The 22,465-nt window shown below is 39.2% G+C and overlaps 1 protein-coding gene across 1 annotated transcript; it reads left to right on the top strand.

Annotated features, from left to right (window-relative positions):
• The first annotated feature begins 5,866 nt into the window (after positions 1-5,866).
• nkpd1.S (NTPase KAP family P-loop domain containing 1 S homeolog) lies at positions 5,867-21,394 on the top strand. Its single transcript, XM_041575178.1, has 3 exons — positions 5,867-6,104; positions 13,668-13,802; positions 18,705-21,394. Exons 1-3 carry the CDS (start codon positions 6,071-6,073, stop codon positions 20,723-20,725), a joined length of 2,190 nt encoding a protein of 729 aa, XP_041431112.1. The 5' UTR covers positions 5,867-6,070; the 3' UTR covers positions 20,726-21,394.
• Positions 21,395-22,465: the final 1,071 nt, after the last annotated feature.

Genomic DNA, 22,465 nt, shown 5'->3' with positions numbered 1-22,465 from the left:
CATCATAAAACCATGACAGAATCCCATTAAAAAAATTCCAATTAGATTTTGGATTTGGTTAAAAGTTCGGCCAAAGCCTTTACATTGTGTTTCCTTATCAACTGAATCTGGTGGGTTGAATGGATAAGGTGTAGCAGCAACAATTTTGACACGCAAAATTTTTCTTTGTCGCAGTGGATTTTTTGACCGGGTGAATTCTCAACGCAGTTTTACGAAAACATTTGCGGGCGGCGAAAAGCAAAAATTCGCTGCAAATCCATGTATGGCTAATTTATTCGCCCATCACTAGGCGTGAGCCATTAGCCTAATAGAAGTGTTTATTTAGACGCAATTACCCGTTGCTCTAACTTTCGTGTATAAATACTGAACCATGGGCAGTGTATGATGAGCAGTAAGATTTTGTTCTATGAATGCATGTAATACTTCACAGATTGTTTCCTAACTTTGTGTTAATTTATTTGTGACTAATTGTTCACTTCACCGTCGAACATCTTGGGCTCATACTGGCCATTGCTTTTGTAACTAAGGCTTTGCTCTGGAATTGTTGCAGCAACCAAAAAGAAAAGTGTAAATTTTTATTCTTTATGGAAAGTGCCATTAAAATGCAACAGGGCACAATATCATCTAAAACAATACGCAGGCGATTTGTCTTAACATTCAGTCCCAAATGCCATTCATACAGCAGTTCCAAAATGATGTATTGCTTAAAAAGTCTCAGTTTTCCCTTTATATCTATCTGAGAGAAGTGGTTAACATAAACTGCTCCATATGCCATAAGCTTTAGATGGTTTCATATATATGACAAATACGTGAAAGGCTAACCGACCGTTCCACACTAATTCTACAGTTCTTTTTAGATCTATATAGGATCGATTCTTAGAAACATAAATTAATGGGACAGGCGGTTTGCTGCTCTACATTGATGCTTAGCTGAGCTTGGATACATTAGCATGGTCAGCTTGTTTGTATGTTAAGCTCATTGCAGTTCTTCTTAAATGTTCCTTGTATTCTAGGCACTGTGTGAAGAGCTGAATAAATATAATGTATATAAAGTATGAGTTGTGTATAATTTGCATTCTGAGATATATATTCTAAGTGCTGATAGAGAGTTGTGCAATGGTATAGCATGCTTGTAAATCATAACAAAATCTCAACATAGCTGTACACTGTTCCTCTTTTATTACCTGTGGCTATAAATGTATTTCTACCAAGATCAGGGATAGTCTACCTGTGGCAGCTGCTGAACACCAACTCTTACTGACATTTGACAAGTATTCACAAAAGTATCTTAATCTGGGCACCAACAAAGACGCCATGTTGCTCTGTAAAGTGACCTTGTGGCTGACCAGGCCGTGCACTGCATCTTAATCCAGATTTTTGATCCTGCAATTTGCAGAGCGGACAACCATCTTTCTGTTCATGCCACTATTTTCAGTTTAAATGCCGTGTTATTAAAGGAAAACTATACCCCTCAAACAATGTAGGTCTCTATAAAAAATATATTGCATAAAACAGCTCATGTAAATAAACTATTTTCATAATAATATACATTTTTAGTAGTATGTTCCATTGGGTAATCTTCTATAGAAAACTGCCATTTTGAAAAATAAGGGCCACCCCGTGGGATCATAGGATTCACGGTGCACATACACATACCAAACAAACCATACATGTTAGGTCACATGAGCCACTTAAAGGAAAACTATACCCCCAAAATGAACACTTAAGCAACAGATAGTTTACATCATGTTAAGTGAAATATTAAAGAATCTTACTAAACTGGTATATATACTTAAGTAAATATTGCCCTTTTACATCTCTTGTCTTGAGCCACCATTTTGTGATGGTGTGTGTGCTGCCTCAGAGATCACCTGACCAGAAATACTACAACTCTAAGGGGCAGATTTACTATTACGACTTCAACTTCGATTCAAAGTAAAATTGTTCGAATATTCGACCATTCGATAATCAAAGTACTGTCTCTTTAAAAAAAACTTCGACTTCAATACTTCACCAAATTAAACCTGCCAAAGTGCTATGTTAGCCTATGGGGCATTTTTCTAAGTCTTTACACGCCTACACGCGCCTGTGTGCGTACAGCCCCATTGGAAAAAATGTAATGCGTCTATTCCTGCACTCCCCTGCGGCTGAACGCATAAAAACGCAACGCAGGGGAGCGCAGGTAAAAACGTTCGTCTGTAAGAGGCCCTAAGATTGTTTCCCTGCTCAGCAGTTAGGGACTGTCTGACAATTCCTATCCACAGCAGTAAATGAAGGGAGAATTTCACTGCATACAGTCAGGTTTCTTATAAAAACAGGACACATTTTTTAATTAAAGTATATTGGAGATAGGTTTCTTTTTCATTAAAGAGCGTAAAATTTGAATTTTATATTTGGTTTCTCTTCACCATGGAAATGATTCTGCAATAATCCACCACTGTTGTCTTCCCTGGACGTCCAGGTCTTTTTGCTTTGCTGAGTTCAACAGTGCTTAATTTCTTTCTTTCTCGGGATGTACCAAACTGTAGATTTTGCCGCTCCTAATATTGTAGCAATTTCTCAGATGAACTTTTTCTGTTATTGCAGCTTAGGGATGGCTTGTTTCACCTGCATGGAGAGCTCCTTTGACCACATACAAGAACCCCCTGCCCCTCAAATCAACTCCAGGGGTTTTATCCGCTTCATTGATAATGACATAATGAAGGAATTACCCACACCTGCCCATGAAATAGCCTTTGAGTCAATTGTCAATTGTGAGTCAATTACTTTTGATCCCCTGAAATGAAGTGATTGTGTTAAAAAAAGGCTTTAGTTCCTCACATTTTTATGCAATCTTTTTGTTCAACCCACTGAATTAAAGCTGAAAGTCTGCAGTTCAACTGCATCTGAGTTGTGTCATTTAAAATTCATTGTGGTAATGTACACAACCAAAATTTAAAAAAAATGTTGTGCTGTCCAAATATTTATCGACCTAACTGTAGTTATTTTGGACAAATCACCTTATTTCACCTTAATCCCCTTAATTTCTATTAGGCATCCGTTCTTGGGAATGAAAATACTCTTCTTTTACTTAAAGAAACAACATACTCCCTTGGTCAACTTGGCTTCAATTTCCCTGTTTATTAAAAAAAAAAAAAACATAGATTTTCTGCAATTAAAACAATGGGCAAAATGTGTTCAGCACAAGCCCTTTTTATTAAAAAAAGGGGGGAGGTGCTGCCCCTTTAACAGGAACATATTTACTGTTTTCAGAATATGTAATTGATTTTGTATCCCTCAGTATTCTAACTACATTCAAAGATAAGATGTAAAGCAAAGCAAGGTTCAAGGGCATTCTCACATAATTTGGGGTGGTGGGAGTGGTGACACATGGGTCTGAAATTGTAATAGAACTAAATTCAAGAAAGAAAAGTGCAGCAATGAGGTACCAGATTACACTGATTATGTTTCAGAACTAGAATCAGATTTAGCTAGGAATTACATACAGGAAGGAAGGGGTTAAGACAGGCGAAGAGTTTGCTTCAAATTCAGAGCTCTACTCTCTAGAGGCAGAGGTGAACCTAGTTCTCCAATGTAAATGGGAGGTTAAGTCTGTCCTTCTACTTGTTGCAGATACAGTATTATGTTGGCTGGGTTTCCGTGAGGAACAGCGGAATTTAGTAGCCACCTTTTCTGAAAATGTTGGAAAATATTCCTTAGTATATTTTGGTAAGGTCCTATTCAGTGGCATAACAACAGAGAAAATACATTCAGCAGTGGGGGACTCCAACAACCACTCCTATCACCTTTTAGGCCTGGGCATCCATAGTTATACCCTTGGTCCTAGTTGTATTCTGGCTATTATATTAGACATCCAGTCACTCCAGTCTTTATATATTACATTCTTGGCTAACTAACTATATTAGATACATTTTTTATTTTGAACAGCCTATGTATTTATCCAGTTTTTATCTTTACACTGAACAATTCCTTTAAGGGTCTTTAACACATTTCCCTGATTTTAAGTTTCCCCGGATTTTACATATTTTTCCGCGGTCCCCTGAAAATCGTAAAATGGGGGTTCTACTGTATTTGTATATGTAGTGCTATTGAAAGCAGTGTTTATTTGTCTCTTTCTCTTCTCTGATAATAAATAGTGATGGGTTGGCCCAAACCAGATCACACTCCAAAAATAGATGTAGAAAAAAAGTATTTTTATTAGAACAAAAACCATAAGCTGAGCCTATAACTAAGTGCTGCTATGGCACGAAATGCGTAAGGCCTTTGTGATGTTTTTGTTCTAATAAAAATACTTTTTTACTACATCTATTTTTGGAGTGTGATCCGGTTTGTGCCAACCCATCACTATTTATTATCTGCTATATTGCCTTCCTGAGCTGAAGGTGCATCTGGATCCCCTGCATGTTTGGGTAAGTTAACCCCAAATTTACTGCTCATTGCATTGACACTGAACATTTTTCTCTCTCTCTCTCTCTCTCTCTCTCTCTCTCTCTCTCTCTCTCTCTCTCTCTCTCTCTCTCTATATATATATCTATATCTATATATATATATATACTGTATATCCTCTTTCTCTTCTCTGCCCTGATAGCTCAGACTGTTGATACAATGTAATACAAGCCACTGATTAACAGATCTGTCTTTGCTGGGGAACGAGCAGGGCCGGATTTACATAGAGGGCGCCCCTAGGCCCACTGCCGTTCGTCGCCCCTCTCCCCTCCCCTTTATTCGTGAAAATTTTCATCATCAATAGGGAAATTTAAAAAAATGATTGTATCTCCAGCGCTTTCCCAGTGTTTTTGAACCAATGTGGGTGTGGTTGGGCAGCATGCTGCCCCCCTTAAATCCTGCCGCCCTAGGCCCGGGCCTAGGTGGCCTTTCCACAAATCCGGGCCTGGGAACGAAGACTTTTGGAACAAAAAAAAGCTGTATAGAATAAATGTAAATTTTTTCAAGATGTGTACACTGTCCAAATGCCGATTTGATGCTATTATAATTCGCCTCTTCAAACCTTGCATAGTCCATTAAAGTCAATAGAAAAGATTCAAGCGACAAGCAAGTTCCGGCAGACGTCTCTCTAGGAAAAACTGCATAAAAACTGCAATGAATGATGTTTGTATGTATAATGTATTTCCCCCATAGCATTTTCAGGCGACTGCTTACAGTTACACAGGATTTGTTTGCAGAGGTATGCGATTGCCAAAAATAAGTACCAGGGTGGGACTGGGGGGCCCGGGGCTGCTGTCCGAGGGCCCCCCCTCTGTCCTCACTGAGCCGGCAAGCTGCGCTTCGATATACGAAGTACTGTCTCTTTAAAAAAAAGTTCGACCACCTACTTCGCCACCTAAAACCTACCGAGCACCAATGTTAGCCTATGGGGAAGCATTTTTTGATCGAAGGAAAATCGTTCGATCGATGGATTAAAATCTTTCGAATCGTTCGATTCAAATGATTTAATCGTTCGTTCGATCGAACGATTTTTCCTTCGATCCTTTGATCGAACAAAATGCGGTAAATCCTTCGACTTTGATATTCGAAGTCGATGGATTTAACTTCGATGGTCGAATATCGAGGGTTAATCAACCCTTGATATTCGACCCATAGTAAATGTGCCCCTGCGTGTCTGCTAGTTGAAAAAGTTATCTGTCAAGGGAATGGTTACCTATTTTTGTGCCACCCAGTATTGCCCCTAGTAATATCTCCTTTCTCTTTTTTAGTGAGACAAAAATGGAGGACATCATGTTCTAATCTGTATAAGGCAATATGACATATAACATTATATAAAGTCAGAAGTCCTACAAATACTAACATATCACTAATGTAATATAACCGTAAGAAAACCTCAAACTCAGTGGGTGTTGGGGCAGGACAAACCTGCTTAACCGCTTCCAGATATTAGTAAAGTCATAGGGTGGAGAGATATTAAAAGATGGGCATGGCTTTGCTTTGCGTTGTCATTTGTGTAAGACACAATTTGGAAGGAAGACTCTGAAATTAAAACACGGATGGCAGACTGGCAGTCACCTACTCTTCACATAGGTTGGCAGCATCAGTCAGTAAGCTCCAGTGCCACATGGAAAGTAAACATCTTCAACATAGGTTATTTGGTAAGTAGTCCAGTTTATAGCTTATCTGTCTTGGGCCTTGCATAACACTTTACTTGCTTAATTTAATGTATGGAATGTTATCGACAGAAACAGGGTTGCAATGGGTATGTAATTAATACTGACAGATAAGAAGATTTTTTTTCAGTCTATATATTGGAGCCTCAGTCAGGCTATTCTAGTACTTCAGCTTTAATCAAAGTAAGCCTATGTTTTGTTTATCAATATTGTATATACAGTATTTAATAATTAGTGTTGGGGGAACTGTGTCATCCAGTGGATCAGAATACATTTCCTAGCATATAGCAAGAGAGTGCCAGAGGATTCTGTTTTCATTCTTTGGGATCAGATCATGCACAATTCCAAGCAGACAAACCTTGGATAAAGTACGTTAAGCAGGGATTGTCCTGTATATTTTGTATGCTAGTAGCTTTGCCCAAAATGATCACCGGGCATTGCAATATGGGATGGAGTTAATTTGCTTCAGACCAAGCAAAATAAGAGAATGGAATTCAGATGTATACCATGTATGAACTTGAATTGTATTAGTCTATCGCTAGTTGACACTAAACAGTAATATCGTTATAAGTTGCTTCATCCAAGTCAGCTCCATCTGTTTTTTGGAGGAGGTACCTCGTACGGTGAGAAGATACAGTATAGTGGACCCTTGAAACTGTGCCTTAAAAGCATGAGCAGTTGAAGATTTGTATATCAGGCAAGTACATCTTGAGTTTGAGAGTGTCTAATTTGGTCTTTGGGCAATACCAATCCCGGCCCTCCCTCAGTAACTGGTGCCATGAATTTGGCCCTGGTGAGTCATGAGGGTTTGTTTGCCCAGAGGAGGACTGTTAGTGCCATGTGTAATGTGGTAAAGAAGATATGTGCTATGTGGACTTGGAAATTATGAAATATATACAAGATTTTAGGTAAAAATATTTTTAGCAAATTCATTCTACCCCTGGGGTATCTAGATAAATAAGGACATTGCCTGTGTGTAAGGATATGAGTTCCTCAATATTACCCCTCAGTGAGAGACCTACTGCCCTTGTGTCATATTTGGATGGCAAGGGACTGTATAGCTAGGGTAAAAAGGAGAGAAGAGAATGAACACCCTTGAGGGTCGCTACAAATGGGGGACCTGGTCCACAGGTCTGTTTCCTTTATAGTGTTGAAATCCCCCTCCCGCTGCTTTCTTTCCCTTTTAATTGACGTACTCCAGCCTCAGCAAGCATGAGAGCGGCACGGGGGAGTTAGCGCGCAGGAGTCCCTATTCTACTGGGGAGGTAGGGACATTCAACAAATTTAAAGGCTATGTTTAAGGAGAGTACAATATGAGAGCCTCTGTTTGTATGGTCCCCGTGTATATTGGTAAACAACCTGCGGATATTTATGTTAGTAGATCTATTTGCCACTGCCAATTCTTGATAAGTATTAATTGATTCTTCAATTTATAGTTTGAATCATTTGGCCAGGATTTTTGCAAATATCTTGGTGTCAGTATTGATGAGTAGTAAATTGCCTTCTTCTGTGGTAATGATTATAAGTGGATAATTCATTGAAGGGGGCACTCAATAGCGCTCTGGAGGGTTTTCTGGAGTCAGGGAGAGAGATGTTCACTTGAGTCCTTATACCAGTCATACAGGAGAATGTCAGGACCTGGTGTTTTCTTGGATGGAATGGATGATATAGCGCCTGACTTACTGCATTCAGCACAAAAAGTCTATTGAATTACATGGGTAGGAGAGGCAATTTTTGGAATGGGCATTGAGTCTATATAGTAGGAATGCACCAAATCCACTATTTTGGATTCGGCCGAACCCCTGAATCCTTCGCGAAAGATTACAAATACCGAACTTAATCTAAATCCAAATTTGCATATGCAAATTAAGGGTGGGAAGGGGAAACATTTTTTACTTACTTGTTTTGTGACAAAAAGTTACGCAATTTCCCTCTCCACCCCTAATTTGCATATGCAAATTAGGATTCGGATTCGGTTCGGCCAAATCCTGCTGAAAAAGGACGAATCCTGGCTGAATCCCGAACCAAATCCTGGATTTGGTGCATCCCTACTATATATATATATATAGACCTCAGATGCTATGTTTATTTGATTAATACTATGTTGAAATAAATATATATTTTTTTATTGATCTGGAGAAAAGCGATTATTGTCTGATACCCAGGAGTGTGCTGCCTCCATTCTACCATCCCTACTATATAGCCTGATAGTTGAATTGAGTTGAAATTTGGATCTTGTGGTGTTCATGAGCTAATACAACAATGTGAAGGGTTCTACTGTCAGTGGTTGGATAGTTATTACCCGAGGGGGAGTTAAAAAAAAGTCTGGGTATCCTTAGCAATCTATAACTATTTTATTATAATCTATCCAACCAGTCAGACAAGATGCAAACATTAGAGAATGATGTAATTATTAGTGTGGACATGTGATGACAGTTGTCTGGAATTTGCTGATATAACAATTACATTACAAATTACATGTTACTATAAATATGTGCAATAGCATAAAGAGAGACAAAACTTAATAAGATAGATGAAAATAAGAACAATGGTATTAACAATGAGAAGCTTTAGGGGGTGGCGGGTAAATTACTAAGCATGTGAGAGGTGTAAGTACATGGATGCCTGTCCTTACCACTCCAGATTCAGCTCCAGCTAATATTTTCTAGCACTATACAGGTTCTAAGAGTTGCAGGCTAGGGAGGGAATTCTGTTGTGCAATGTGCCAAAAAAAAGCATGAAACACTGATTAATGGCAGAATGTAACACAGCCTGACTTGGGCTGCCATCTGATAATTTTATAGTGACCTATACATACCAATCGGGTTATCTTTTATTCTTCAGTTAGCAATCTGTGCTTTTATTATTGATCCCATGTGGTTTCCCACAGGAAACCTGTAACAGGAAATATTAAAAACACACACCTGAGTATATATTTAAGATGTGAGAAGGTACGGAGGAATAAATTCAGCAGACAGGAAGATCACAGTTATTACTGGAAATTAGTTGAGGCCACAGGCTGAGGAAGGAGGACATACAAGACAAGGCACACTGGTTGGGAGTCATTATATTTAACCACAAATACAGTAGTTAGGTGAAGAATCATAAAATATAATCAGACAGGTATGTACAGGTTACAATAAAAATAACTACATTACAAAACCTTATTATATATATAATTGCTCATCTCAGTTAATTATCTATCTTATTTACGGCAAGTTATATAGTTAAAATCTCATTCTACATAAGTTTTCTGCTGATTCAACATTCAGGGGCCATTGGAATCATTCTGCTACCCAGCCTGTCTGGGTCTCACACTCCAACCTATCAAACTCCACCTCTTCATCCTTAAAATGTACAAGTAAAAAGAAAACCTCTTTCCAGCGCTGTCTTTAGTGATGGTGTGGGAAGAGCAAAACAGCTTTATTTTAGGACAAATAATGATTTAATTAATAGAAATTGTTCAACTAAAACTACCAGTTACCCTGGCAACAGTCGGTCTGTAATATAAGCTGATGCTACAGGGCTGATTATTAAATTCTGATGCTAGTTGCACTGGTTTCTGTGCTGCCATGTAGTATCTGTATTAATTACTAATCAGCCTTATATTGTGATATTTACATTCTATGTGTACTGTATATTGTGAGTGGGACCCTAAGCTCAGTAAGTGACAGCAGCACAGAGCATGTGCAGTGAATCAGCAGAAAAGAAGATAGGGAGCTACTGGGGCATCTTTGGAGACACAGATCTTCCCTACTGTGGTTGCCTTGGGCTGGTACAGAAGCCCAAAATATAATGTACAACATTTCTAGCCTATATCTTTAGTTGTCCTTTAAGTTTGCTTTTTTTACCTTCATATTAGTGATGTGCGGGTCGAGAAAAACTCAAGCTGCACCTGACCTAAACCACACCCTCTTGACCTGCACCTGTCTGCACTCGACATCCGCCCTCCATTTATAGAGTGTTTGAAATTTGAATAAAAAAAGACAAACCGAAATGTATTAAAAAAAAATGTTTTTTCTTCAGATGAATAGGCCATTTTCATTCAAATTCAAATCGTACGAATCAAAGTAACATCGTATTTGATCAAATTTGAGTCAAAGTTTTTTTTAACAAAAAAAAACTTCAATTGTTTAAAGTCCACTAAATTACTCCAAATAGGTTCTAGGAGGTCCCCATAGGCTAAAACAGCAATTCGACAGGTTTTAGATGGCAAATGGTCGAAGTAGAATTTTTAAAGAGACAGTACATGATAAATTTCAATATTCGAATTTTCGATTTTTTTCCAAATTCGAATTGAATTTAGACTATTCCCTAGACGAAGTACACAAAAATAGCTTGAAATTTGAATTTTCACATCAACCCTTGATAAATCTGCCCCTTAATGTAACAATTTGTAACAGTTCATAGGCTGGATTGCTAAACAGGCTGAAACACCAGAGACAGGAACATTAAACTTTCATTTTAGAAAAACACTGAAAGATAAAAAATTTTGAACAATCTGAAAAACAACTGAAAAAAGTGTTTCAAAGATGAACAACCCATTTAAGAACACAATTCATGTTACAAGGTTTAGGTCTTTTAAGAGCAGAGGTAACTTCCATATTGGGGTGGACAGAGCCTCAATTATTTCTGCTGTGTAAACATTCATATTTAGGAAGCTTTTGTTGAAATCCCTCTCTATGTTTGACCTTCAGTAAATTAAACTAGGAGAAACCTCCCTGCCCAGAAACTTGCAATTATTTAATAAGCTTAAATAGTTTTTCCTGGTAGTCAGCCAAAGGATTTTCAACTCTTCTAGTGAATCACTTAAAGGTAATTGCATTACTTATTCGTTCTTTTAGCCAGAAAATGAAAGATGAAAAGTACAAGGAATTGTCACATACCATTTCCTGTAGTGAGTATTAATAATGGCTTGTTTTTATTTAGGATTATCCTATGGCACATACTATAAAAAAGGTATTTTAATTACTTATTATGTCACATATCAGTTTTATTGGTAAAGTCTATTTCATACCTCCCAACTGTCCCATTTTCAGATTGACAGTCCCTCTTTTGACAGCTCAACATGCAGCCCCTCATTTGTACTAGGAAATCCTGTTTTTCTCTGCACTGAACAGCCAGAAAAAGAATTTTCTAACTTAATTGGCTTTTGGCAGAGAGCCCAGAACAGCCACAGCTGCCTATAAGATACTTGTGTAACAATTTCTAGATAAGCAAATAAGTAATTGTAACAATATAAGATAACAGGTCCCTTGGGAACAGTTAAGCTGGCCATAGATGTTGAGATTTTTTAAAAGATCAGATCCTGATCGTGAGACCATGATCTTCTCAGAACGATTGTACGATCGTATGAATTTACCATCAACTAAAAAGACCAATTTGCCAGGAAAACAAAGGGGAGCTGCCTGCTTGGCCCTGCAAACATAGATAGATTGCACTGGGACCAACAAAGATTTTTTGACCTGGCCGATCAATTCGTTCGAATCCCACTAACCGCACGATAATTTTGAAGGATTGGTCGGACTTCCCTAAAATCGCTCGTTCGGCATCTATGGGGAGCTTTAGACTCACAGCTTAAAAAGCAATTCACCTTCATTAGCAAAACTGTAATAACTGGAAAAAAAACCACAGAAATATGTTCAAACTTTCATAACCTGCCAAATTTGGTAAAATGAACATGGTAATTAGGGGGTGTGGCCATGAAAATGGGCTTGGTCAAAATAATTTGCAGCGCTACATGCGCCAACTTTTTTGTCCCTCTTTTTCTTTCCAAAATTTCAGGAGGTATGCCTATAGTGCAATATAATAGTGCAGTTATGTCTGTGTGCCACAACCAGAATATTGGCCTCTCATAGGTAAATAGAGGTGCAAAACAGGAAACCAAAATGGAAATTGGCATCAGCCAGCAAGAAGCCAAAACAATAAGACATAGCTGGAAGGTGACCCAGAAGCTATATTTTGTAAGATAAGATGTAAATTCACTTACAGTGAAGCTTATTTTTCTCCAGTATAACCACATCACCTTAAGTGGTACTCTATACTCATCTGTTAATAGTGCTGTTCCAGCAGAATTCTGCACTGAAATCCATTTTTAAAAAGAGTAACAAATTGTTTTATATTTAATTTTGAAATCTGACATGGGGCTAGACATATTGTCAGTTTCCCAGGTACCTCAGTCATGTGATTTTTGCTCTGATAAACGTCAGCCACTCTTTACTGCAACTGCAAGTTGGAATGATATCACCCCCTCCCTCCCCAGCAGTCTAACAATTGAACGATGGCAAGGTAACCAGATAACAGCTCCCTGACACAAGATAACAGCTCTAAAGCTGGTCATACATAGAGAGATCCGCTTGTTTGGCGAGGTCACCAAATGAGCGGATCTCTCCCCGATACGCCCACCATTGGTGGATCACCACAAGCAGAATTTGATATCAGATCAAGGACCCCATCAACAAACTGATGCAGTCCTCGATCCAATGGAATTTTTAAACCTGCACGATCGAGATCTGGCCAGATAGCGATTGGGAAGCCCGTTGGAGGGCCCCTATATACTGCCCAATAAGCTGCTGACAATCTGTTGGCAGCTTATATCTGTTCATGTATGGGGACCTTTAGAATAGCACTCAACAGTAAAAATCAAAGTCCCACTGCAACTCCTCCAGTTACATTGAGTAGGAGAAACAATAGCCTGCCAGAAAGCAGTTCCATCAAGAAGTGCTGGCTCTTGCTGAAAGCACATGACCAGGCAAAATGATCTGAAATTACTGCCCACACACCAATATTACAAATAAAAAAAATACACTTGTTGGTTCAGGAATAAAATGTTATATGGTAGAGTGAATCATTTCCAGAATAAACTATTTTAATTTAGTAATAAAAACTACACCATTATCCCTTTAATTGTCATGTTGACAGATTTAATTGGATTATATGATTTGCTTCAACAAGAAAATGTGGGGGATTAAGAAAAAATATAGTAACCTAATTACAAAATCCAATTACATTTGCTTATTATACCAGGCTTTAGCGTGCTCATTAGTAATTAGTAAGTGACTGTGCCAAAAATTCTGCCATACAAGCAACTAGATTGTCACTGTAAGGAGGGACAACAAACTGTATTTCCTGATAAAATAGAAGTAGCTGCATTTTAAAAACAATGTAACTAATTTGTTAAAGATATTTTGACTAAATGGTACACATTGTTTTCAGGTTTTTCATATAGACACACAAACTAATATAGAAGAATCTGTTTGTGATGTTTAGGCAGAATACGTGGGTTATAAAGAGGAACAAGGAGCCTATAAGGATTAATACAGTTTATGCAATCTCTTTTCTGTAATTATATAACATCACTTCTATGCCATGTAATCTTATTTACTTTGCCATCACATGTGTACAGCTAGTAAATTCTGAAAATTTTGAAAATGATAGGACAGGTGACCTAAGGCGTGCCTTGCTTGCCAATGCCATTACATTATTTCCCAAAGAATAGCCATAGTTAGTTAATTAGTAGTCTTTTTGTAACCTTATTTTTCTTTGCAGCAGGTAAACTGGGGGAAGATGATATTTACTGTGCCTGTCTCTCCAAGTCATTATGCCAAATCTCCACACCAGTGACTGTTGGTTTATATGCCCCATTTGGAAGCCGAGTTTACATGCTTCTGGATCGAATAACTAGTAAGTATGCTAACTCAATTTACTGATAATGGAAAATAAGGGGAAAGGCTTTCCCCCCTTATTTTAGGGGGTGGGGAAAAAAATCCTGAGGGGTTCCATGACCAAAGCAATAAGGCCTGAAGCAAAGTGCTTTTATATCATAGAGCTCTAATGTGACTCCAAAAATCTTGATATTTTAGGTTACAATGTATATGATAGCTTTTTCCCATTGCTATATAAAAGCTAGATGCCACTTTCTTTTTTTTTTTAAATGTTTTTATTTATGAAAATTTTCAGAAAATAAACTTTCACATAACATGACATTCTTTAAGGAATTGCAGTGGTGATAGTTATACAGTATTTCAAAAGTAGTAAACAGTTCAACCATACTTGAGTAATTGTTTTGCATTTGGTTACTCCGTATTATCAATAGAAATATGCCCCAATGTAAGTGACCGATAGTTAACGATATCGGATAGTCGGTTATGGTTATCTGTTAGCTGTAGGGACAGTTCCCTGTATAATCCAAACAGATCGTAACAGAAAGGTGGTTAGGTACATTCTTGTTGGCTATTTAAACTTAGCCTAAACATCGTAATTGCAGTTAAAGTTTAGCATTAGGTATCCTGGAAACACAGAAAATAAAATCCTATAGAAAAAGGGGGGGGATGAAACATAAAGGGGCAATTAAATTTACATCCTAAGTCTCATTAATGGTGTCTATAAAATTATGTATGCAGTATTTCCAGTTTTATAGAACAGTCTTTACAATGATGTTATACTAAGAGGTATGGAATCGCCAAACCTATATGAAATCCAAGGCTGCCAAATCTTCATTACTTTTGGAAGATTTTCAGAGGCTAGGCCAAAGAGTCTCTCGTTAATGAAGAGCCAGTCCATTTTGCTTTTAAACATTGCAAAATTGATGTTAAGAGATTTCCATGATTTAGCAATGGTTTGCCTAGCGGCTAGGTAAATGTGGTTCAATAATTTGATCTTCAGAGTAGAAACTCTCATGGGAGGAACTCCCAAGAGGGCTTCAGATGGGGGTCTTTACTAGGTTAAGTTGCAGAATAGAGAAAATCATATTGTAAACCCGAGTCCAAAATCTTTTCACTCTTGAGCAAGACCACCATATGTGTGTCATGGTGCCTGAGGAACAGCAATGCCGAAAGCAGTTATCTAGAGAAGTATGATGTATCCTAGCCAATCTCACAGGCGTCAGGTACCATCTGAGGACTTTATACCCCGCATCAGAGATAATGGTATTCTTAGAGCTATGTTTTAGGTTGTCCCAGGCCTTTACCCAATCTTCAACTGTTAAAGAAAACTTCAGTTCTTTTTGATATAATTTAAGTCTGTGAGATTAGCCAGTGCTCCTGGGTCCCAACTCTTAGACCCTGTATGTCAGAGTTGCCTCTAATTGCAATGGCTAGTGGTTCTAGGATCAGAACAAATAGTAAGGGGAATAAGGGGCAACCTTGGCGCGTGCCCCGTTCTATGGGAAAGGTTGTGGATGAGTGAGTCCCAATAGTGACTCTCGCCATGGGTTTATGATATAAGTCTCTAATCTAAGTAATAAAGTTTTGGCCAAAGCCCCATTTAAGTATGGTATGGTAGAGGTAGGCCCATTCAACATAATCGAAGGCTTTGCGTATGTCCAATTTTGGGAGCATGGAAGGAAGCTTAGATTTCTGGGCTTGGGTCGACAGTATGGATAGTCTGCGGATTATGTCAGACGCTTGCCTTCCTTTAACAAAGCCCACTTGGTCCCAGTGGATCACTGAGGGGAGGATCAAATTTAAGCATTCGGCTAGGACTTTGGCCAAAATTTTAATATCAATGTTGAGGATTGAAATGGGGCGGTAGTTCTTACAATCTGTAAGGTCCGAGTTTGGTTTAGGAATTGGGGTGATATTGGCAGTAAGAGTCTGTTGGGGAAAAAGTCTTCAGATAAAAGTTGGTTAAATATTTTAGTTAGGTGGGGGGTTAAGATATGTGCAAATTTTTTGTAGTAGAGAAACCATGTGGGCTGCGGGATTTTGATGGTTGAAAATGTTGAATTGCTAATTTAACTTCCTCTTCAGTGATATCTTTTTCCATAGAGGCTATTTGGGTGTCAAGGATCGTGGTGAGCTTTATATTTTGGAAAACCTAGGCCAGCCTAGATTGGGGAACCTACGAAGAGGAAGCGTAAAGTTGTTTGTAGAATTTGTGAAATTCTTGTAGTATTTTAGGGAATGCGTTAGATGTGTGGCCTGAGGAGGTCTTGAGAGTGGAGATAAGGGTATAGTCAAGTCTGTGCTTTAGCTTACGTGAAAATAGGTGACTTGGCTTGTTTGAGTGAGCATAATAGCGCTGTTGGGTCCACTGTAAGGCACCTTCTGCTTTGGAAGTTAGCAACAGGTCTAACTTCGTTTTTGTTCTATGAATTTGGTTGGAGAGGTCAGTTTGTGGATCAGCTGCTTGGGCGGAGGTTAAATCCTCTAATTGTTTAGATAATTTAAGCTGTTCTTGGAGGTATGTTATTGAACCCAAATTGTTGGCAAAGTAGTCTTTGGCCCCCTCCCCAATACTGGGGGGAAGTCAAGGTGACTGACTTGTGGGGGTCATTCGAATAACTCCCTCTGCGCCGACCCCTAAAGGGGTTGAGTCAGGGTGAAAGCGGTTTCGTCAGGGAATGTGCTTAAAGTGGCCCTTGGCACTTCCATAAGGGGAAAACAATATGTTTTTAGTTCCGGAGGGCAGATATTCTCGGTCAACCACTCATAAAAAGGAGAATGTAGGCATGTTACCTTAGTTGGGTGTCTGGATTTCAATGAACCAAAACACTGTGGTTGTGTTGAGAGAAAGCTTAGCAAACCTGCTAAAAAATCAGGTTTGATTGGGGAGGCTTAATTTTTTCCGAGGAGAGGCCCCGACCATGTTCCAAATAGGCAAAACTAGGTGTCGCGGAGAGGTTTGGGATGGCTTGTGGGGTGAGGCAGCTGTCTTTTCCATCAGGCCTAGGCGGATAAGGAGCTCTCTGCCCACCCATGGCGATTGGATGTGGTGTTGGCGGTCATTGACTGAGAATGCATGCTTGACCGGAAAGAGCCAGCGGTATCTGATTCGGTATTCTTGAAGCACTTTAGTTATAGGAGCAAATACCTTGCGTTTTTGTAGGGTTGCCAGAGCCAGGTCCGTGTAAATCTGGAATTTGTGCCCTTAGTAATCTAGCCTGTCAGATTGCCGCAAAGCTTTCAGGATGGCGACTTGCGTTTTGGTGGTAATGCAATCGCAGGATAATGTCCTGCGGGGGATCCCCCTCGCATTGTGGTCTTAGGGCGCAGTGTATTCGATCGAATTCCAGGCGTTCAGGTGCTAAGTTAGGAGTTAGCTTGGACCACGGCCTGTATGTCGGTGATGGTTTCTGGTAGGCCCCGAATACGAAGGTTATTGCGCCTGGAGTGGTTATCAGAGTCCTCAATTTTGTCCATGGCCTTTTGCAACTGCTTGTGTAGCTCGGCGATGTCCTGCTCATGTGCATCTAGAATGGTGGTTATGTCATCAACCTTCTGTTCTAAGACATCCGTCCTCTGACCGAGTTCATGTATTTGCTTGGAGGTGTCGGCTGTTATTGCGGCCGCCGCCGCGGCTAGCTCTTACTGCAGCATTGCTTTGAATTTTTCCCGGAGTGCCAGTTCTTCTCCCAGTGTACTTTCCTGGGTGGCAGAGCGGGAGGGTTGGGAATCTAAATTCTTGTGACGCCATCAGGGGCGGAGAGGAGGCTTGCGGCCTAGTAAGATATGACGCTACACTCCACGTGGTTCGGTGTCTGGGCCCTTTTTTCCTCTTTACCGGCGTCTGTGGGCCATATGGGTGTCAGAAATATGGTTACTGACCCTTCTAGTCATGAGGTCCCCAGTATAAGGTCCCTAAGCGAGGTGCTTTGCAGGGATTATAGCGCAGAGGAACACAGCTCAATCAATATGCGACCATCTTGGTTGGCTGCTCACGAACGCCCCCGCTAGATGCCACTTTCTAAGATCGAGATACATATATAAAGATAAATGAATTGAATATTTAACCTTCCACTGCCAGCTAATTTTCCACAATGCAGTAACAAACGGCCAAGGAATATTTTAATGTTTTGCTCTCTTTCAATTTAGTGGTATTTTCTGAGGGCAGTGGTTAGGTTACCTTGGAAGACCTCATGCCAATTCCAAATATTCAACTAGAGATGCACTAAATCCACTTTTTTGGAATCTCAATTGAATCCCATATCACTCTTGAAGGAATCTGCAAAATTCCAAACCAAATTGTAACCCTAATTTGCATATACAAATTTGCTTAAATAAGGTGGGAAAACATGCAAGCAACAGGCCCAGGCTGACAGTCTGTGGATTCTGGCAAATACCAGAGGGGCTACTGTAAGATGCCATAGACAGTCACTATTTAATGGTTCCATGGGAGGCTGTTTGGACCTATGTTTACTTGGCGTGCCAGGGCCTGTTTTGAGGCTAGGAGCTACTGGGCAAAAGGCTTATTTTTTTTAAAAACCATAAAAAATAAAAATTGAAAATGCAGGTTGCCTCAAAATATCACTTTATCATATTAAAAGTTATTTGAAAGGCGGACTAGCCATTTAACAGCACCCATATAAAGGTAAAATAGTAAATGGTAAAATAGTTAAAAAATAAAAGGAATATTTTTTCATGAAGGTGAACAAAGCACTCACACCAAGAAAAGAGTCAAGGATAAACCAGCTGGGCTAAGTCCTCCAACTGAGATCTGAAAGAATAATACAGTACAGTAATAGTGTAAATTATACAGTCAGGATTCAAGGAATAATATAACAATATATATATACTACAATGCACATTCTCCAATCTATACTAGCATTATCCTGTTGTTATATTTATCTTCATCTCTGTTTTGCAGAATGCATGAGGGAGGTGGCAACGTATGTAACAGAAAGGGAAGAGGCAATGCATGGACAGACTCCTAGAAAACCAGTGGGATGGGGCTTTATGCACTTGCTTTGGCACCTTCTCTTCTACTGCCCTGTGATTACAGAACACCAGTGGGAACGAAAAAGTATTGAATTCATTTTCGTCAACTTCAGCGCTTGGCAGTATGCCGGCAGTGACAGGCTTTGGGCTGGCTTGGTTACCACTCTCTGTGACCGTGTTCGGAAACATTTTGGTGCAATACCACTCACTGTTTTCAAAGTCTTGGGCACTGCTCCAAAAAGGAATCTTGAACCTGAAATTGCAGAGTGGAAGTTTAAAAAGTCTTTCTGCATTAAGCTTGTGATTGTTTCACTCCTGCTCATCATTGGGTTACTCCTTCTTACTGTGCCTGTGAATTCAGCAGCCCATGGAGGAGATGACAAGGTCACCACTGTATTTGGAAGTATTGCTACATTAATATCTGGCTCAGGTATTATTATGACACTCTATAAGTTGATAAAGGGTGTCCTAATAAGTCAGAAGCATAAAATAGAGCGTCTAGTCAACAGTCAAAAGTTTAGTTCCCAGATGGGCTTTATGAATGAGGTCAAAAAAGAAGTTGAGTTGATCACCCAAATGGTCCAGACCATGGAGATCTTCCAGAAACAAAAAATCCGTGTTGTTCTGCAGATCACTAGTCTGGAGCTCTGTGCACCAGATAAGGTTGTAGGTGTACTTGATGCTATGAACACACTACTGTCTGACCGAAGAGCACCATTTATTTCCATCTTAGTGGTTGATCCTAGCATCATTGTTACTTGTCTAGAGAAAGCCAGCTCACTCAAGGGAATGGCAGATAATGGTTACATGTTCCTTAACCGAACAGTTACTTTGCCCTTTTCAGTGCCAGCTTTGGGCAAAAAGACTAAACTTCAGATTCTAAGAAAAGCTGTTCAGAGGACAGAAGACCTTATAGATTGGCCTTGCAGAAATGATGCCCTTCGAGTCACCAAAACAGGTGTTGCTGAAACAGTAAAACTGCTTAAAGAAGAGCTAGCAGAGGAAGAAGAACCAGAGGTACAGACAAATTACTTTCAAACACTTCGCTGCATTCAAGAGACATTTTACGCTCTATACTGTGAAAGTGAGGTTCTGCATGAATATATTCCTGATAGCATTTGCCAAATGAAAAGGATTGTTAACACTATTCCAGTCATGGTTAACTTGATGATGCTATGCGAAATTCCATTGGACAATCTATCTCCCAAGGCTCTAGCTGCTTGGGTTGTACTTTGCAATCAGTGGCCCTGCCGCCTGAGTTGGATACTGCAGTGTTTAGAGGATGAGGAGCAGAGAGGCTCCAAAGAAGCGTTCTGCAGCTGCCTATTATGGGATGTTTTTAAAGAGAACAGCAAGGAGCTATTTTCCTTAAAAACTGGACTAAATAACCTCTTAGACTTGGATGAAGACCCTGAAGTTTTTCAAAAATTCTTGTCACAAGATTTCCCCTTTACTGCAGAGGAATCCAGAAGACTAATGAGGTTCACAGTTAATCTGGATTTTTCAATAAAGAATAAGATGGGACTTCTAAGGGGAATAAACAATCTTCAGAATGACTGGAAGGAGCCTGAGGTCAGAAAGGCTGATGCTGTACAAGAGGGAAATAGGGACAAAATACAGGCTAGGAGGGAGTGCAGTGAAAGTATCAACAAGGTCAGTGATGTGAATAAAAATGCAAAAGAATTTGCATTGTATAGGGAGGAAGGCTGTAAGAAAATAAAGTGTACAAAAGATGTTAATGAGGAGCAAGAACATTGTAGAACAGAAGTTCAGGTAGATGTGGAAGATGCATTACTTGAGAGAGTAGAGAAAAAAGAGGATGTTCCAACTACATTGGAGACACAGTCAAGAGATGCCGTTTTCTGCATAGTAGAGGAGGAAGCTGGTTATGCATTGCAGGTCCAAAGGAGATGGGTTGAATCTAGTATTGAACAGCTCCAGAACGTTTGATCATAGCCCGAGGGACAGCTAGGATGAGATTTGGGGAGCATGCTTATTTACTCTCCTAGATACCCTGTTATTGCTTAATTTTAAGGTGAGTTATGGTTAGATTTGGGGCTGAATATGTATGTAGTGTCCTGATACTCCAATGTTTTCTTATATTTATAACCTTAAAATGATCTAAACAGGACATTGACCAAATGTTTGTGGAGCTTGAAAAAAATGTCAGCTGCAGAGATTGATCAGTGGCATTAATAAAGAAGGAACATTGAACTATAGCTTACACAAAGCAAGAACAAGCCTTCCACTATTGAGAAGCAGCATTTGCTTTTGTATAAGGCTAATGAAGAACGTTAACCAGGGTATTATAGATACATTTCAGTTTATGGGCTCTAGTTAAAAATGATGATAAAGATCTGAGCCCTTGAATGGAACCGCTGCTCTAGCATTTGGCTGACTGATGACAGAATGAGCTTATCTTTGATGTTCTCTACTAAATCAGTGTAATACTGGCTTATAAACTGCACCAGTCACATACAGTGATGGTTTAACAAAGGGCACCAGCTTGCTTAAAAGAAATGAGGCCCTTCGTTCACACCTAAAAGTGGAGCAAAGGACGTTAATATTTTTATATAAATTAATTGTTTTTGTATTTGAATAAAGTGTTTTCTGTTCAGAGCCTGTCTGTATGGAAAGTGTTCCTTTTCATTTTCTTTTCAAAATTTCTTTCAGTTTCCTCATTCCAGTCTAAAATGTTATAGGGGTTGCTCACCTTTAAATAAACTTATAGTATGATGTAGAGTGTAATATTTTGAGACAACTTGCAATTTATTTTCATTTTTTTTGTTCTTATTCGTGACTTTCGAGTTAGCTTTTAATTTAAAAGCTCTCCAGTTTGCATTGTTATCAGTGTAGTTGCTAAGGTCCAAATTACCTTACCAACCATGCATTGATTTGAATAAGAAACTGGAATATGAATAGGAGAGGCCGGAAAAGAATGTTGAGTAATAAAACTAGCAATAACAATACATTTGTATCCTTACAGAGCATTTGTTTTTTTTAGATAGGGTCATCAACCCCTATTGGAAAGCTGGAAAAAAGAAGGCAAATAATTCAAAAACAATAAAAAAGGAAAAAATGAAGTCCAATTGAAATGTTGCTTGGAATAAGCCTTTCTATTAAAAACTAAAATTTAATGAAAAGGTGACTCACCCCTTTACATGACATCTGGTTATCTTTGAAGCCATCAGCCAGAAATAATTTCAAGGGTTGGTAAACCCAAACGCCTACAATTGCATGTCCTGTAATTAACATGTGGGAATCAGATTCTTGGATCTGTGCTCCATTACTGAGTAAAGGTGGCCATACACAAGGTTGCCAAATAATCTGATCTTTCTTCCATATGCCGGCCAACGGCAGGGTGATATCGGGTTAATCTCCGGTTAAAACAAAGGAAATGGGCGCCGACAGATCTTAGAACCACATCAACTATGCAGTCCTCGATGTCAGGAAAAAAATCAAGTAGAGATGCACCGAATCCAGGATTCGGTTCGGGATTCGGCCAGGATTCGGCCTTTTTCAGCAGGATTCGGATTCGGCCGAATCCTTCTGCCCGGCCGAACCGAATCCGAATCCTAATATATCTAATTTGCATATGCAAATTAGGGGCAGGGAGGGAAATTGCGTGACTTTTTGTCAGAAAACAAGGAAGTAAAAAATGTTTCCCCCTTCCCACCCCTAATTTGCATA

Source organism: Xenopus laevis, chromosome 8S (genome assembly GCF_017654675.1).
Source record: "Xenopus laevis strain J_2021 chromosome 8S, Xenopus_laevis_v10.1, whole genome shotgun sequence".
Lineage (NCBI taxonomy): Eukaryota > Metazoa > Chordata > Amphibia > Anura > Pipidae > Xenopus > Xenopus laevis.
Note: the sequence above shows the minus strand (reverse complement) of the source record. Positions and strands in the feature narration are given on the sequence as shown.